We start from the raw sequence: 17,500 nt of genomic DNA, 5'->3' as shown, positions 1-17,500 counted from the left end.
AAACATGTAAATGGCAGATAAAAAAACAGACTTGCGGCTTGGAAGTTCCCGGTAAACTGGACATTAGTCATGCGGCTTCAGAGCTGGTGACGGGTTCAGTATACCTATATGCAAATGATATGCAAACTACGCTCTACTTACCCCTCCCCTCAGACCCCGCCCCTCTCCACGCCAAAACAGTGACAGAAAGTTGAAACTGAAAATCAGTGACATTGAAAAAAAACTGACATTGTAAAAAAAAACTGTCACTGAAAAAGAGTGACATGAAGAAAAAATCTGAAGATTGTCATTGAAAAATACAAATAAATCCCAATTCAATAAAAGAATACGATTGTAATATTTTAATAATTTTATTTTTTCAGTGCCAATACTTGTTTCAATGCCAATACAACTGTTTTCAATGCAAATGTTTCAATGCCAATGTTTCCTTTTTCAGTTCTGCTTTTGTTTTCAATGACAATTTTAATTTGTGATGCCAAATTTTAAAGTCACCATTCTGGCTCCATACACACACTGCTCCTAAACCTACCCATCTCAGGAAACATTCTGCATTTTTACTTTCTCACTAAAACTCCTCCTGTGTGATTTATAAGCCTTTTGTAAAGTGGGGCCATGGGTAATGTCCTCATATTTCACCCTCTCCTGTAATACCTGTGTCATACCCATGGCATTATACACATTTGTGTCCTCATATTTCTCAAAAACCAACACACACACACACACACGCTTTCAGATTTTCACATTCAGCCAAATCTATGCAAAGCATAGGCAAACCTGCATGGGAACAGAGTTCCTCCAGCATTACTGCTAAAGCACGCCTTCTCCTGTATACTGCATGTGAATATGATATAATAAGAGGTGTGCCAGGCACAGAAGCAGGTAAGCGTCAGATGATCAGATCAGCGAATCGGGTCAGATTGCATGACTCCCCATGATCTGTTCCCAGAGAGAGCGCTCACTTCAGCACTGCGGTGGAAACGCTGTGGGTTAATCTCTTTTGTAAAATTTCCTGAAATCTTATAGGCTAACGGCAGTTATTAAAACTGGCCAATTGCAGCGCGATATGCAAACACTCACACACTCACTTCCCGTGCAAACACTCACACACTCACTGCCTGTGGCCCCGCCCCATACACACACTCACTGCCCATGGCCCGCCCCATGCACACACTAACTGCCCATGGCCTTGCCCCATACACACTCACTGCCCGTGGCCCCGCCCCATACACACACTCACTGCATGGCCCCACCCCATACACACACTCACTGAATGTCGCCCCATACACACACTCACTGCCCGTGGCCTCGCCCCATACACGCACTCACTGAATGTCGCCCCATACACACACTCACTGAATGTCGCCCCATACACACACTCACTGCCCGTGGCCTCGCCCCATACACACACTCACTGCCCGTGGCCCCGTCCCATACACGCACTCACTGAATGTCGCCCCATACACACACTCACTGCCCGTGGCCCCGCCCCATACACACACTCACTGCATGTCGCCCCATACACACACTCACTGCCCGTGGCCTCGCCCCATACACACACTCACTGCCCGTGGCCCCGTCCCATACACGCACTCACTGAATGTCGCCCCATACACACACTCACTGCCCGTGGCCCCGTCCCATACACACACTCACTGAATGTCGCCCCATACACACACTCACTGCCCGTGGCCCCGTCCCATACACGCACTCACTGAATGTCGCCCCATACACACACTCACTGCCCGTGGCCCCGTCCCATACACACACTCACTGAATGTCGCCCCATACACACACTCACTGCCCGTGGCCCCGTCCCATACACACACTCACTGAATGTCGCCCCATACACACACTCACTGCCCGTGGCCCCGTCCCATACACACACTCACTGAATGTCGCCCCATACACACACTCACTGCCCGTGGCCCCGTCCCATACACACACTCACTGAATGTCGCCCCATACACACACTCACTGCCCGTGGCCTCGCCCCATACACGCACTCACTGAATGTCGCCCCATACACACACTCACTGCCCGTGGCCCCGTCCCATACACACACTCACTGAATGTCGCCCCATACACACACTCACTGCATGGCCCCGCCCCATACACGCACTCACTGAATGTCGCCCCATACACACACTCACTGCCCGTGGCCTCGCCCCATACACGCACTCACTGAATGTCGCCCCATACACACACTCACTGCCCGTGGCCCCGTCCCATACACACACTCACTGAATGTCGCCCCATACACACACTCACTGCATGGCCCCACCCCATACACACACTCACTGAATGTCGCCCCATACACACACTCACTGCCCGTGGCCTCGCCCCATACACGCACTCACTGAATGTCGCCCCATACACACACTCACTGCCCGTGGCCCCGTCCCATACACACACTCACTGAATGTCGCCCCATACACACACTCACTGCATGGCCCCACCCCATACACACACTCACTGCCCGTGGCCCCGTCCCATACACACACTCACTGAATGTCGCCCCATACACACACTCACTGCATGGCCCCACCCCATACACACACTCACTGCCCGTGGCCCCGTCCCATACACACACTCACTGAATGTCGCCCCATACACACACTCACTGCATGGCCCCACCCCATACACACACTCACTGCATGGCCCCGCCCCATACACACACTCACTGCATGGCCCCGCCCCATACACACACTCACTGCATGGCCCCGCCCCATACACACACTCACTGCATGGCCCCGCCCCATACACACACTCACTGCATGGCCCGTATCCTCCCGCAGTGCCTTTCTCTCTGCGCTTGGAGAGCCATTCCGGGCGTATTGCGCTGGATTCTAGATATAATCCAGCACGGGTACTCCCTTCAGTTCACTTCGAGAGCCATTGCAGGAAATATGCTTGGCCGTTGGCTGGTCTTCTTTCAACACCTTCGCCAGATTTTACATGCTGGACATGCCGTCTGTAGCCTCAGCAGTGCTCTCAGTGACTTAAGCTGCACAGTTATTACCATTTACTGTTGATGCTGTGTATGTGTTTGCTTAGACATGCTTTCTACTACTCTAGCTGCCCTCTTCATCTCGTATGCACATTTCGATAGGCTTTAGCACGTGTCTCATTGGCTTGGCTTTGCCTATCATAGAGCTTCAGGCGGCCCCAGCTTTTATTGTATGCAATTGGTGAAAATTCTACAACTTTGCAGCTCTCACGGCGGGATTTTGTATTTGGTTCCCTCAGCATTTTCAATGCAGTGTTGAAGTGACCGCTCTCGAAAGGGAATATCTCCAGTTACTATCGTAATCTCGGTTCCCTGAGAGGCGGAACGAGACACTGCGTTGGTCGCCGTGCTCACTCAGTTTTCACATTCACTCGTGATTCTGAGGCGATTGCCGCGCTCCTCGCCTTTTATACTGCCAGGTACCCCCTACAGTACTGCATGTGATTTGGCCAGTTTTTCTAACTGGCTTTAGCCTATAAGATTTCAGGAAATTTTACAAAAGAGATTAACCCGCAGCTATATTTTCAATGCAGTGTCTCGTTCCCGCCTCTCAGGGAACCGAGGTCACGATAGTAATCGGAGACGTTTTCCTCCACAGGGCCTACCAGACGCGTAAGGGTGCTGATAAGCAGAACTGGGGGAGCGTGTGTGTGGACGTGTCAGAGCGGCGCTGTGACTTTACCAATGCGGATCTGAACTACTTTGGCTTATATTGCCTGCGTGTGCGGGCCAACACAGCCCAGAGTTTCTCCAGCTGGACCAGCATCGACTTCTGCCCTGATAAAGAAGGTGACGGTCTGTTCTTATCCGGCCTCAGCTCTTGATTATCTGACCTCAGCTCTGTCCTTCTCCTCTACAGCTAAACTAAGCTCTGTCCTTCTCCTCTACAGCTAAACTCAGCTCTGTCCTTCTCCTCTACAGCTTAACTCAGCTCTGTCCTTCTCCTCTACAGCTAAACTCAGCTCTGTCCTTCTCCTCTACAGCTTTACTCAGCTCTGTCCTTCTCCTCTACAGCTAAACTCAGCCCTGTCCTTCTCCTCTACAGCTAAACTCAGCTCTGTCCTTCTCCTCTACAGCTAAACTCAGCTCTGACCTTCTCCTCTACAGCTAAACTCAGCTCTGTCCTTCACCTCTACAGCTAAACTCAGCTCTGTCCTTCTCCTCTACAGCTAAACTCAGCTCTGTCCTTCTCCTCTACAGCTAAACTCAGCTCTGTCCTTCTCCTCTACAGCTAAACTCAGCTCTGTCCTTCTCCTCTACAGCTAAACTCAGCTCTGTCCTTCTCCTCTACAGCTAAACTCAGCTCTGTCCTTCTCCTCTACAGCTAAACTCAGCTCTGTCCTTCTCCTCTACAGCTAAACTCAGCTCTGTCCTTCTCCTCTACAGCTAAACTCAGCTCTGTCCTTCTCCTCTACAGCTACTCAGCTCTGTCCTTCTCCTCTACAGCTAAACTCAGCTCTGTCCTTCTCCTCTACAGCTAAACTCAGCTCTGTCCTTCACCTCTACAGCTAAACTCAGCTCTGTCCTTCTCCTCTACAGCTAAACTCAGCTCTGTCCTTCTCCTCTACAGCTAAACTCAGCTCTGTCCTTCTCCTCTACAGCTAAACTCAGCTCTGTCCTTCACCTCTACAGCTAAACTCAGCTCTGTCCTTCTCCTCTACAGCTAAACTCAGCTCTGTCCTTCTCCTCTACAGCTAAACTCAGCTCTGTCCTTCTCCTCTACAGCTAAACTCAGCTCTGTCCTTCTCCTCTACAGCTAAACTCAGCTCTGTCCTTCTCCTCTACAGCTAAACTCAGCTCTGTCCTTCTCCTCTACAGCTAAACTCAGCTCTGTCCTTCTCCTCTACAGCTAAACTCAGCTCTGTCCTTCTCCTCTACAGCTAAACTCAGCTCTGTCCTTCACCTCTACAGCTAAACTAAGCTCTGTCCTTCTCCTCTACAGCTTAACTCAGCTCTGTCCTTCTCCTCTACAGCTAAACTCAGCTCTGTCCTTCTCCTCTACAGCTAAACTCAGCTCTGTCCTTCTCCTCTACAGCTAAACTAAGCTCTGTCCTTCTCCTCTACAGCTTAACTCAGCTCTGTCCTTCTCCTCTACAGCTAAACTCAGCTCTGTCCTTCTCCTCTACAGCTAAACTCAGCTCTGTCCTTCTCCTCTACAGCTAAACTCAGCTCTGTCCTTCTCCTCTACAGCTAAACTAAGCTCTGTCCTTCTCCTCTACAGCTAAAATCAGCTCTGTCCTTCTCCTCTACAGCTAAACTCAGCTCTGTCCTTCTCCTCTACAGCTAAACTCAGCTCTGACCTTCTCCTCTACAGCTAAACTCAGCTCTGTCCTTCTCCTCTACAGCTAAACTCAGCTCTGTCCTTCTCCTCTACAGCTAAACTCAGCTCTGTCCTTCTCCTCTACAGCTAAACTCAGCTCTGTCCTTCTCCTCTACAGCTAAACTGAGCTCTGTCCTTCTTCTCTACAGCTAAACTCAGCTCTGTCCTTCTCCTCTACAGCTAAACTCAGCTCTGACCTTCTCCTCTACAGCTAAACTCAGCTCTGTCCTTCTCCTCTACAGCTTAACTCAGCTCTGTCCTTCTCCTCTACAGCTAAACTCAGCTCTGTCCTTCTCCTCTACAGCTAAACTCAGCTCTGACCTTCTCCTCTACAGCTAAACTCAGCTCTGTCCTTCTCCTCTACAGCTTAACTCAGCTCTGTCCTTCTCCTCTACAGCTAAACTCAGCTCTGTCCTTCTCCTCTACAGCTAAACTCAGCTCTGACCTTCTCCTCTACAGCTAAACTCAGCTCTGTCCTTCTCCTCTACAGCTAAACTAAGCTCTGTCCTTCACCTCTACAGCTAAACTCAGCTCTGTCCTTCTCCTCTACAGCTAAACTCAGCTCTGTCCTTCTCCTCTACAGCTAAACTCAGCTCTGTCCTTCTCCTCTACAGCTTAACTCAGCTCTGTCCTTCTCCTCTACAGCTAAACTCAGCTCTGTCCTTCTCCTCTACAGCTAAACTCAGCTCTGTCCTTCTCCTCTACAGCTAAACTCAGCTCTGTCCTTCTCCTCTACAGCTAAACTCAGCTCTGTCCTTCTCCTCTACAGCTAAACTGAGCTATGTCCTTCACCTCTACAGCTAAACTCAGCTCTGTCCTTCTCCTCTACAGCTAAACTGAGCTCTGTCCTTCACCTCTACAGCTAAACTCAGCTCTGACCTTCTCATCTACAGCTAAACTCAGCTCTGTCCTTCTCCTCTACAGCTAAACTCAGCTCTGACCTTCTCCTCTACAGCTAAACTCAGCTCTGTCCTTCTCCTCTACAGCTAAACTCAGCTCTGTCCTTCTCCTCTACAGCTAAACTCAGCTCTGACCTTCTCCTCTACAGCTAAACTCAGCTCTGTCCTTCTCCTCTACAGCTAAACTCAGCTCTGTCCTTCTCCTCTACAGCTAAACTCAGCTCTGTCCTTCTCCTCTACAGCTAAACTCAGCTCTGTCCTTCTCCTCTACAGCTAAACTGAGCTATGTCCTTCACCTCTACAGCTAAACTCAGCTCTGTCCTTCTCCTCTACAGCTAAACTGAGCTCTGTCCTTCACCTCTACAGCTAAACTCAGCTCTGACCTTCTCATCTACAGCTAAACTCAGCTCTGTCCTTCTCCTCTACAGCTAAACTCAGCTCTGACCTTCTCCTCTACAGCTAAACTCAGCTCTGTCCTTCTCCTCTACAGCTAAACTCAGCTCTGTCCTTCTCCTCTACAGCTAAACTCAGCTCTGACCTTCTCCTCTACAGCTAAACTCAGCTCTGTCCTTCTCCTCTACAGCTTAACTCAGATCTGTCCTTCTCCTCTACAGCTTAACTCAGCTCTGTCCTTCTCCTCCACAGCTAAACTCAGCTCTGTCCTTCACCTCTACAGCTAAACTCAGCTCTGACCTTCTCCTCTACAGCTAAACTCAGCTCTGTCCTTCTCCTCTACAGCTAAACTCAGCTCTGTCCTTCTCCTCTACAGCTAAACTCAGCTCTGTCCTTCTCCTCTACAGCTAAACTCAGCTCTGTCCTTCTCCTCTACAGCTAAACTCAGCTCTGACCTTCTCCTCTACAGCTAAACTCAGCTCTGTCCTTCTCCTCTACAGCTAAACTCAGCTCTGTCCTTCTCCTCTACAGCTAAACTCAGCTCTGTCCTTCTCCTCTACAGATAAACTCAGCTCTGTCCTTCTCCTCTACAGCTAAACTCAGCCCTGTCCTTCTCCTCTACAGCTAAACTCAGCCCTGTCCTTCTCCTCTACAGCTAAACTCAGCCCTGTCCTTCTCCTCTACAGCTAAACTCAGCTCTGTCCTTCTCCTCTACAGCTAAACTCAGCTCTGTCCTTCTCCTCTACAGCTAAACTCAGCTCTGTCCTTCTCCTCTACAGCTAAACTCAGCCCTGTCCTTCTCCTCCACAGCTAAACTCAGCTCTGTCCTTCTCCTCTACAGCTAAACTCAGCTCTGTCCTTCACCTCTACAGCTAAACTCAGCTCTGTCCTTCTCCTCTACAGCTAAACTCAGCTCTGTCCTTCTCCTCTACAGCTAAACTCAGCTCTGTCCTTCACCTCTACAGCTAAACTCAGCTCTGTCCTTCTCCTCTACAGCTAAACTCAGCTCTGTCCTTCTCCTCTACAGCTAAACTCAGCTCTGTCCTTCACCTCTACAGCTAAACTCAGCTCTGTCCTTCTCCTCTACAGCTAAACTCAGCTCTGTCCTTCTCCTCTACAGCTAAACTCAGCTCTGTCCTTCTCCTCTACAGCTAAACTCAGCTCTGTCCTTCTCCTCTACAGCTAAACTCAGCTCTGACCTTCTCCTCTACAGCTAAACTCAGCCCTGTCCTTCACCTCTACAGCTAAACTCAGCTCTGTCCTTCTCCTCTACAGCTAAACTCAGCTCTGTCCTTCTCCTCTACAGCTAAACTCAGCTCTGTCCTTCTCCTCCACAGCTAAACTCAGCTCTGTCCTTCTCCTCTACAGCTAAACTCAGCTCTGTCCTTCTCCTCCACAGCTAAACTCAGCTCTGTCCTTCTCCTCTACAGCTAAACTCAGCTCTGTCCTTCTCCTCTACAGCTAAACTCAGCTCTGTCCTTCTCCTCTACAGCTAAACTCAGCTCTGTCCTTCTCCTCTACAGCTAAACTCAGCTCTGTCCTTCTCCTCTACAGCTAAACTCAGCTCTGTCCTTCTCCTCTACAGCTAAACTCAGCTCTGACCTTCTCCTCTACAGCTAAACTCAGCTCTGTCCTTCACCTCTACAGCTAAACTCAGCTCTGTCCTTCTCCTCTACAGCTAAACTCAGCTCTGTCCTTCTCCTCTACAGCTAAACTCAGCTCTGTCCTTCTCCTCTACAGCTAAACTGAGCTATGTCCTTCACCTCTACAGCTAAACTCAGCTCTGTCCTTCTCCTCTACAGCTAAACTGAGCTCTGTCCTTCACCTCTACAGCTAAACTCAGCTCTGACCTTCTCATCTACAGCTAAACTCAGCTCTGTCCTTCTCCTCTACAGCTAAACTCAGCTCTGACCTTCTCCTCTACAGCTAAACTCAGCTCTGTCCTTCTCCTCTACAGCTAAACTCAGCTCTGTCCTTCTCCTCTACAGCTAAACTCAGCTCTGACCTTCTCCTCTACAGCTAAACTCAGCTCTGTCCTTCTCCTCTACAGCTAAACTCAGCTCTGTCCTTCTCCTCTACAGCTAAACTCAGCTCTGTCCTTCTCCTCTACAGCTAAACTCAGCTCTGTCCTTCTCCTCTACAGCTAAACTGAGCTATGTCCTTCACCTCTACAGCTAAACTCAGCTCTGTCCTTCTCCTCTACAGCTAAACTGAGCTCTGTCCTTCACCTCTACAGCTAAACTCAGCTCTGACCTTCTCATCTACAGCTAAACTCAGCTCTGTCCTTCTCCTCTACAGCTAAACTCAGCTCTGACCTTCTCCTCTACAGCTAAACTCAGCTCTGTCCTTCTCCTCTACAGCTAAACTCAGCTCTGTCCTTCTCCTCTACAGCTAAACTCAGCTCTGACCTTCTCCTCTACAGCTAAACTCAGCTCTGTCCTTCTCCTCTACAGCTTAACTCAGCTCTGTCCTTCTCCTCTACAGCTTAACTCAGCTCTGTCCTTCTCCTCCACAGCTAAACTCAGCTCTGTCCTTCACCTCTACAGCTAAACTCAGCTCTGACCTTCTCCTCTACAGCTAAACTCAGCTCTGTCCTTCTCCTCTACAGCTAAACTCAGCTCTGTCCTTCTCCTCTACAGCTAAACTCAGCTCTGTCCTTCTCCTCTACAGCTAAACTCAGCTCTGTCCTTCTCCTCTACAGCTAAACTCAGCTCTGACCTTCTCCTCTACAGCTAAACTCAGCTCTGTCCTTCTCCTCTACAGCTAAACTCAGCTCTGTCCTTCTCCTCTACAGCTAAACTCAGCTCTGTCCTTCTCCTCTACAGATAAACTCAGCTCTGTCCTTCTCCTCTACAGCTAAACTCAGCCCTGTCCTTCTCCTCTACAGCTAAACTCAGCCCTGTCCTTCTCCTCTACAGCTAAACTCAGCCCTGTCCTTCTCCTCTACAGCTAAACTCAGCTCTGTCCTTCTCCTCTACAGCTAAACTCAGCTCTGTCCTTCTCCTCTACAGCTAAACTCAGCTCTGTCCTTCTCCTCTACAGCTAAACTCAGCCCTGTCCTTCTCCTCCACAGCTAAACTCAGCTCTGTCCTTCTCCTCTACAGCTAAACTCAGCTCTGTCCTTCACCTCTACAGCTAAACTCAGCTCTGTCCTTCTCCTCTACAGCTAAACTCAGCTCTGTCCTTCTCCTCTACAGCTAAACTCAGCTCTGTCCTTCACCTCTACAGCTAAACTCAGCTCTGTCCTTCTCCTCTACAGCTAAACTCAGCTCTGTCCTTCTCCTCTACAGCTAAACTCAGCTCTGTCCTTCACCTCTACAGCTAAACTCAGCTCTGTCCTTCTCCTCTACAGCTAAACTCAGCTCTGTCCTTCTCCTCTACAGCTAAACTCAGCTCTGACCTTCTCCTCTACAGCTAAACTCAGCTCTGTCCTTCTCCTCTACAGCTAAACTCAGCTCTGACCTTCTCCTCTACAGCTAAACTCAGCCCTGTCCTTCACCTCTACAGCTAAACTCAGCTCTGTCCTTCTCCTCTACAGCTAAACTCAGCTCTGTCCTTCTCCTCTACAGCTAAACTCAGCTCTGTCCTTCTCCTCCACAGCTAAACTCAGCTCTGTCCTTCTCCTCTACAGCTAAACTCAGCTCTGTCCTTCTCCTCCACAGCTAAACTCAGCTCTGTCCTTCTCCTCTACAGCTAAACTCAGCTCTGTCCTTCTCCTCTACAGCTAAACTCAGCTCTGTCCTTCTCCTCTACAGCTAAACTCAGCTCTGTCCTTCTCCTCTACAGCTAAACTCAGCTCTGTCCTTCTCCTCTACAGCTAAACTCAGCTCTGTCCTTCTCCTCTACAGCTAAACTCAGCTCTGACCTTCTCCTCTACAGCTAAACTCAGCTCTGTCCTTCACCTCTACAGCTAAACTCAGCTCTGTCCTTCTCCTCTACAGCTAAACTCAGCTCTGTCCTTCTCCTCTACAGCTAAACTCAGCTCTGTCCTTCTCCTCTACAGCTAAACTCAGCTCTGTCCTTCTCCTCTACAGCTAAACTCAGCTCTGTCCTTCTCCTCTACAGCTAAACTCAGCCCTGTCCTTCTCCTCTACAGCTAAACTCAGCTCTGTCCTTCTCCTCTACAGCTAAACTCAGCTCTGTCCTTCTCCTCTACAGCTAAACTCAGCTCTGTCCTTCTCCTCTACAGCTAAACTCAGCTCTGTCCTTCTCCTCCACAGCTAAACTCAGCTCTGTCCTTCTCCTCTACAGCTAAACTCAGCTCTGTCCTTCTCCTCTACAGCTAAACTCAGCTCTGTCCTTCACCTCTACAGCTAAACTCAGCTCTGTCCTTCTCCTCTACAGCTAAACTCAGCTCTGTCCTTCTCCTCTACAGCTAAACTCAGCTCTGTCCTTCTCCTCTACAGCTAAACTGAGCTATGTCCTTCACCTCTACAGCTAAACTCAGCTCTGTCCTTCTCCTCTACAGCTAAACTCAGCTCTGTCCTTCTCCTCTACAGCTAAACTCAGCCCTGTCCTTCTCCTCTACAGCTAAACTCAGCTCTGTCCTTCTCCTCTACAGCTAAACTCAGCTCTGTCCTTCTCCTCTACAGCTAAACTCAGCTCTGTCCTTCTCCTCTACAGCTAAACTCAGCTCTGTCCTTCTCCTCTACAGCTAAACTCAGCTCTGTCCTTCTCCTCTACAGCTAAACTCAGCTCTGTCCTTCTCCTCTACAGCTAAACTCAGCTCTGTCCTTCTCCTCTACAGGTTAACTCAGCTCTGTCCTTCTCCTCTACAGCTAAACTCAGCTCTGTCCTTCTCCTCTACAGCTAAACTCAGCTCTGTCCTTCTCCTCTACAGCTAAACTCAGCTCTGTCCTTCTCCTCTACAGCTAAACTCAGCTCTGTCCTTCTCCTCTACAGCTTAACTCAGCTCTGACCTTCTCCTCTACAGCTAAACTCAGCTCTGTCCTTCTCCTCTACAGCTAAACTCAGCTCTGTCCTTCACCTCTACAGCTAAACTCAGCTCTGTCCTTCTCCTCTACAGCTAAACTCAGCTCTGTCCTTCTCCTCTACAGCTAAACTCAGCTCTGTCCTTCTCCTCTACAGCTAAACTCAGCCCTGTCCTTCTCCTCTACAGCTAAACTCAGCCCTGTCCTTCTCCTCTACAGCTAAACTCAGCTCTGTCCTTCACCTCTACAGCTAAACTCAGCTCTGTCCTTCTCCTCTACAGCTTAACTCAGCTCTGTCCTTCTCCTCTACAGCTAAACTCAGCCCTGTCCTTCTCCTCTACAGCTAAACTCAGCCCTGTCCTTCTCCTCTACAGCTAAACTCAGCTCTGTCCTTCACCTCTACAGCTAAACTCAGCTCTGTCCTTCTCCTCTACAGCTAAACTCAGCTCTGTCCTTCTCCTCTACAGCTTAACTCAGCTCTGTCCTTCTCCTCTACAGCTAAACTCAGCTCTGTCCTTCTCCTCTACAGCTAAACTCAGCTCTGTCCTTCTCCTCTACAGCTAAACTCAGCTCTGTCCTTCACCTCTACAGCTAAACTCAGCTCTGTCCTTCACCTCTACAGCTAATCTCGGACCTCCGTCCAGTGTGAGGCTGACCGCAGTTAAAGGTGATCTGCAGATCTCCATTGCTGACCCTATGAGCAGCAGAAACCAGTCCATGAGGACTAATGAGGCTCAGGACATGTACTTCCTCATCCAGTTCTGGAAGGAGACTGACGGCTCTCAGGTAAGAGTAAAAGTAACAGGACTGCTGGTCAAATATTTCTCCGTTACAAGTGAAAGTTGTAAAAACAGATTCTTACTCAAGTAAAAGTACAGAAGTATTTGTTTTCAAACGTACTTAAGTATCACAAGTAAATGTCCTTCTTTATGTCGCCGCATTATTGTATTATAGTTGTATAAATGCACATTATGCCATCATGGTTTAAGCCAGTCAGTGACGCTCCATCTGACACACTAGCAGACGACTAACTTAAACTCATTTAAATACTTGTAGAAAAGTTACAAAGCTGCTGTCACTTTAAGGCCGAATGCACGGATCCAATACACTGATACACATCTGATATTCTCACACTGTTCACCTTCACTGAAGACAGAATCAACTTTGTTCATGTGAATACTCCACTAAATGAGCATTTGGACATCCGTCTTCTTCCATTTTGCTCTAAACTATAAATCAGTGTTTAATAAATGCTGTGAAATCATTGAACTTCACGAGACTCTACAAGAGTGATTCCTGAAAGGCTTTCTGCAAAAACCCAAACACCTTTTAAAGAAGAAAAAAATCATCACTGACTTTCAAAGCTGCGACAGAAACGACTTTTGACTTCGAGGACCTTGATAGAAATGTAGTGGAGTAAAAAATACATTATTTGTCTTTCAAATGTAGTGAAGTTAAAGTCATAAGATTACAGAAAAAATAATACTCCAGTAAAGTACAGATACTCAAAAAGTGAACTTAGGTGCAGTAATTTACTTAGTTACTGTCCAGCTGTGGTCCAGTCTGAGTCTGGCGGTGAGTTTGAGCTGTGGCTAGTGTGTGCTGGAGTTTAAGCTGAAACATCTTCTCTCTCTGCAGAAGCCTGTAGTCTTAAAGACGAAGAATAACGTGGTGACGCTGTCGGAGCTGGACTCATGGACGCAGTACTGTGTGAGAGTTCAGAGCTGCTATGACTTCTACAACAAGGCTAGTGTCTTCAGTGAGACACAGTGCACAAGCACTAAAGGTCAGCGGATACACGCTTACACACACACACCACGCTCTCACACACACACCACACACACACACACACGCTCTCTCTCTCACACACACACACACACACACACACACACACACACACACACACACACACACACACACACACACACACACACACACACACACACAGTTCTGTTTGAGGCACGTATGGTTAATAACTTCTCATGTCTGATAACAGGTGTCATTTATTGAACCTCATGCTTCAATAACAGGTTAATGACAAACCCACACTCGAATGATGTGTTTCTGAAACAGACAAAAAAACACATGCTCCAGTGACACAACTTACCCCTCGCTGCCCCTTACCCTTAAGCACTGCCACTTCATCTAGTAAATGCTCCCGTCAAACATGATTAATTTTCTTAAGCTACATAGTTTATCTGGTTATTCAGCAACATCTATGACATTTATAGCCTAACCTTTATAATCACGTTATGTAAGGCAGAATCTGCGCTTCAGATGCCATGGCTGACCCAGCCCAGATAAATGAGTGTGTGTGTGGTGTGTTTAACGATTGAATGCTGTGTGTGATTTCAGGATCGACGCTGTACTGGCAGATACTTCTGTACTTCCTGTTGTCTCTGCTGCTGTGCTTCCTGTTGCCACTGCTGGTGTGGTTTTGCTTCTACAAGATGTTCTTGTTTTTAAAGAGTGTCTTCTACCCAAACGTTCATCTCCCGCATCACCTGCAGGAGGTAAAAAAATTTATACTATGTTACATGCTTTAAAACAGTCTTATATCACAAGGTTTCAATGACATTTGATGAACAATAGTATCAGTTAGTTGTTATCCATAGATTTTTCCAGAAATGAAGACAAGACAGTGTTTACAGAGAAGTTTCTGTTGAAACGTAATTAAATTAAGCACATTTTTACTACAGTGACCTGTTCTAACTTGTCAAAATGAAAAATGATAGGTAATACGAGAGTAATCCGAGAGATATAGGGGTTGTTTATATGGACATCTTTAGGGGTCATCTATATAGGACACGGGAAATCTATAGGGGTCGTCTACGTGGGGTATCTATGGAGTCGTTTATATAGGGACATCTTTGGATTGTCTTTATGGGACAATCTATGGGGTCGTCTATATGGGACATAGTGTTTGTCTATAGGGCAAATCTATTAGTGTCTTCTAATTGGACCATCTATAGGGGTCGTTTATATGGGACATCTTTAGGGATCATCTATATGGAACATATAGTGGTTGTCTATTTGGAAAATCTATTAGTGTCTTCTAAATTGGTCATCTATAGGGGTTGTCTATATGGGACATATAGTGGTTGTCTATAGGGGAAATCTGTCGGTGTCTTCTAAATGTTCTGGTTGACACAGGGACTTCAGGTGAGCAGGTCTCGTGGAGCTCTGCTGCAGTGGAAAATGGGCTGGCCTTGGATTTTCGAGCCAACAAACGGTCCTCTCGAGCAGTTGTCTTGTGGGGTCTGTCTGACCTGGGCTTGTCAAAAACGTCTCCAGTCTCTTCAAATCTTTTTTTTATCCTCTGTACTTGACGCTGAGACACATTGAAGGTGTCTGCCACATCAGCAGTGGATCTGGTCTTCAGCCTCTTGATAATCAAAACTTTAGTCTCAGGGTGAATCTTAGGCATGTTTGCAGAGGTCTAGTTGCAGTTGATGTTAAGGTCTAGCGCACTGGGGTTCTTTTTATACACACTTGAGACCTAATTGATCCAATATTAGTCACAGGTGAAGCTCATATGACAATGTGACAACACTTATGTCTTTGCAAAAATTGACTCAATGGGCTTTACCAAGCTGTGAATATTAGAATACTTTTTGAAAGTTTAGTTTTTCACTGAAACATTATCACAAAAGCTGGTGGGATTAAAATGAGCCATTTCTTGTAAAAATATCTTGATTAGAAATATATTTCAGCGGCACTTTAGGTCAATTTGTACACAAGCGACAAGACTTTTGTCAGGGACTGTATAGGGGTTGTCTATAGGGGAAATCTATTGCCGTCTTCTAATGGGCCGTCTTTAGGGATTGTCTATATGGGACATATTTAGGGATTGTAGGACATATAGGGGTTGTCTATTGGGGAAATCAATTAGTGTCTTCTAAATGAGCCATCTATAGGGGTTGTTTGTATGGGACATCTTTAGGGATCGTCTTTATGGGACATCTATGGGGGTCATCTATATGGAAGATATAGTGTTTTGTTTGTCTATAGGGGAATATATTAGTGTCTTCTAAATAGGCCATCTATAGGGGTTGTTTATATGGGACATCTTTTGGGGTCGTCTATATGGGACATCTTTAGGGATTGTCTAAATGGGACATCTTTAGGGATTGTCTATATGGGACATCTTTAGGGATCGTCTATATGGGACATCTTTAGGGATTGTCTAAATGGGACATCTTTAGGGATTGTCTATATGGGACATCTTTAGGGATTGTCTAAATGGGACATCTTTAGGGATTGTCTATATGGGACATCTTTAGGGATCGTCTATATGGGACATCTTTAGGGATTGTCTATATGGGACATCTTTAGGGGTCGTCTATATGGGACATCTTTAGGGATCGTCTATATGGGACATCTTTAGGGATCGTCTATATGGGACATCTTTAGGGGTCGTCTATATGGGACATATACAGGGCCCATCTCTATGGAACATATGGGGAAATATATGTGGGGCATTTATGGAGTCATTTATATGGGACATCTTTGGGATGTCTATATGGGAACATTGGGGTCTAATATATGGAACATCTTTAGCGATCATCTATATGGGACATCTACAGGGGTTGTTTATATGGGACATCTATAGGGTTAATTAGGGGTTGTCTATATGGAACATCCTTAGGAGTCGTCTATATGGGAACATAGGGGTCTGATATATGGGACATCTTTAGGGGTTATTTATATGGAACATCTTTAGGGGTCATCTATATGGGAACATAGGGTCTGATATATGGAACATCTTTAGTGATCTTCTGTATGGAACATATTTAGGGGTTATTTATATGGAACATCTTTAGGGGTCATCTATATGGGAACATAGGGTCTGATATATGGAACATCTTTAGTGATCTTCTGTATGGGACATCTACAGGGGTTGTTTATATGGGACATATATAGTGTTAATCTAGGTGTCTGATATATGGAACATCTTTAGGGGTTGTCTATATGGGAACATAGGGGTCTGATATATGGAACATCTTTAGTGATCTTCTGTATGGGACATCTACAGGGGTCGTTTATATGGAACATCTTTCGGGGTCGTCTATATGGAATATCTTTAGGGGTCGTTTATATGGAACATCTTTAGGGGTTGTCTATATGGGACATCTTTAAGGATCGTCTATATGGGACATCTTTAGGGGTTGTCTATATGGGACATTTTTAGGGGTTGTCTATATGGGACATATTTAGGGGCCATCTATATGAGACATCTTTAGGGATTGTCTATATGGGACATCTTTAGGGATTGTCTATATGGGACATCTTTGGGGGTCGTCTATATGGGACATCTTTGGGGGGTCGTCTATATGGGACATCTTTAGGGATTGTCTATATGGGACATCTTTAGGGATTGTCTATATGGGACATCTTTGGGGGTCGTCTATATGGGACATCTTTGGGGGTCGTCTATATGGGACATCTTTAGGGGTCATCTATATGGACATCTTTAGGGGTCGTCTATATGGACATCTTTAGGGGTCGTCTATATGGACATCTTTAGGGGTCGTCTATATGGGACATCTTTAGGGGTCGTCTATATGGAAATCTTTAGGGGTCGTCTATATGGACATCTTTAGGGGTCGTCTATATGGACATCTTTAGGGGTCGTCTATATGGACATCTTTAGGGGTCGTCTATATGGACATCTTTAGGGGTCGTCTATATGGACATCTTTAGGGGTCGTCTATATGGACATCTTTAGGGGTCGTCTATATGGACATCTTTAGGGGTCGTCTATATGGACATCTTTAGGGGTCGTCTATATGGACATCTTTAGGGGTCGTCTATATGGACATCTTTAGGGGTCGTCTATATGGGGCATCTTTAGGGGTCGTCTATATGGGGCATCTTTAGGGGTCGTCTATATGGGGCATCTTTAGGGATTGTCTATATGGGACATCTTTAGGGGCCGTCTATATGGGAC

General features: G+C 46.8%; 1 protein-coding gene across 2 annotated transcripts in view; it reads left to right on the top strand.

The window, feature by feature from the left end:
• il10rb (interleukin 10 receptor, beta) overlaps positions 1-17,500 on the top strand; it is a 41,970-nt gene that overhangs the window by 14,844 nt on the left and 9,626 nt on the right. For both annotated transcript variants that reach the window (XM_067442974.1, XM_067442973.1), the window contains exons 3-6: positions 3,606-3,796; positions 12,173-12,336; positions 13,189-13,336; positions 13,906-14,063. In XM_067442974.1, the coding sequence (XP_067299075.1) occupies positions 3,606-3,796; positions 12,173-12,336; positions 13,189-13,336; positions 13,906-14,063 (661 nt within the window). The remainder of the gene's footprint in view (positions 1-3,605; positions 3,797-12,172; positions 12,337-13,188; positions 13,337-13,905; positions 14,064-17,500) is intronic.

This window comes from Pseudorasbora parva, chromosome 5 (genome assembly GCF_024679245.1).
Source record: "Pseudorasbora parva isolate DD20220531a chromosome 5, ASM2467924v1, whole genome shotgun sequence".
In the NCBI taxonomy this organism is placed as follows: Eukaryota; Metazoa; Chordata; class Actinopteri; order Cypriniformes; family Gobionidae; genus Pseudorasbora; species Pseudorasbora parva.
The sequence above is the reverse complement of the archived record's forward strand: the minus strand, read 5'-3'. Positions and strand labels throughout refer to the sequence as shown.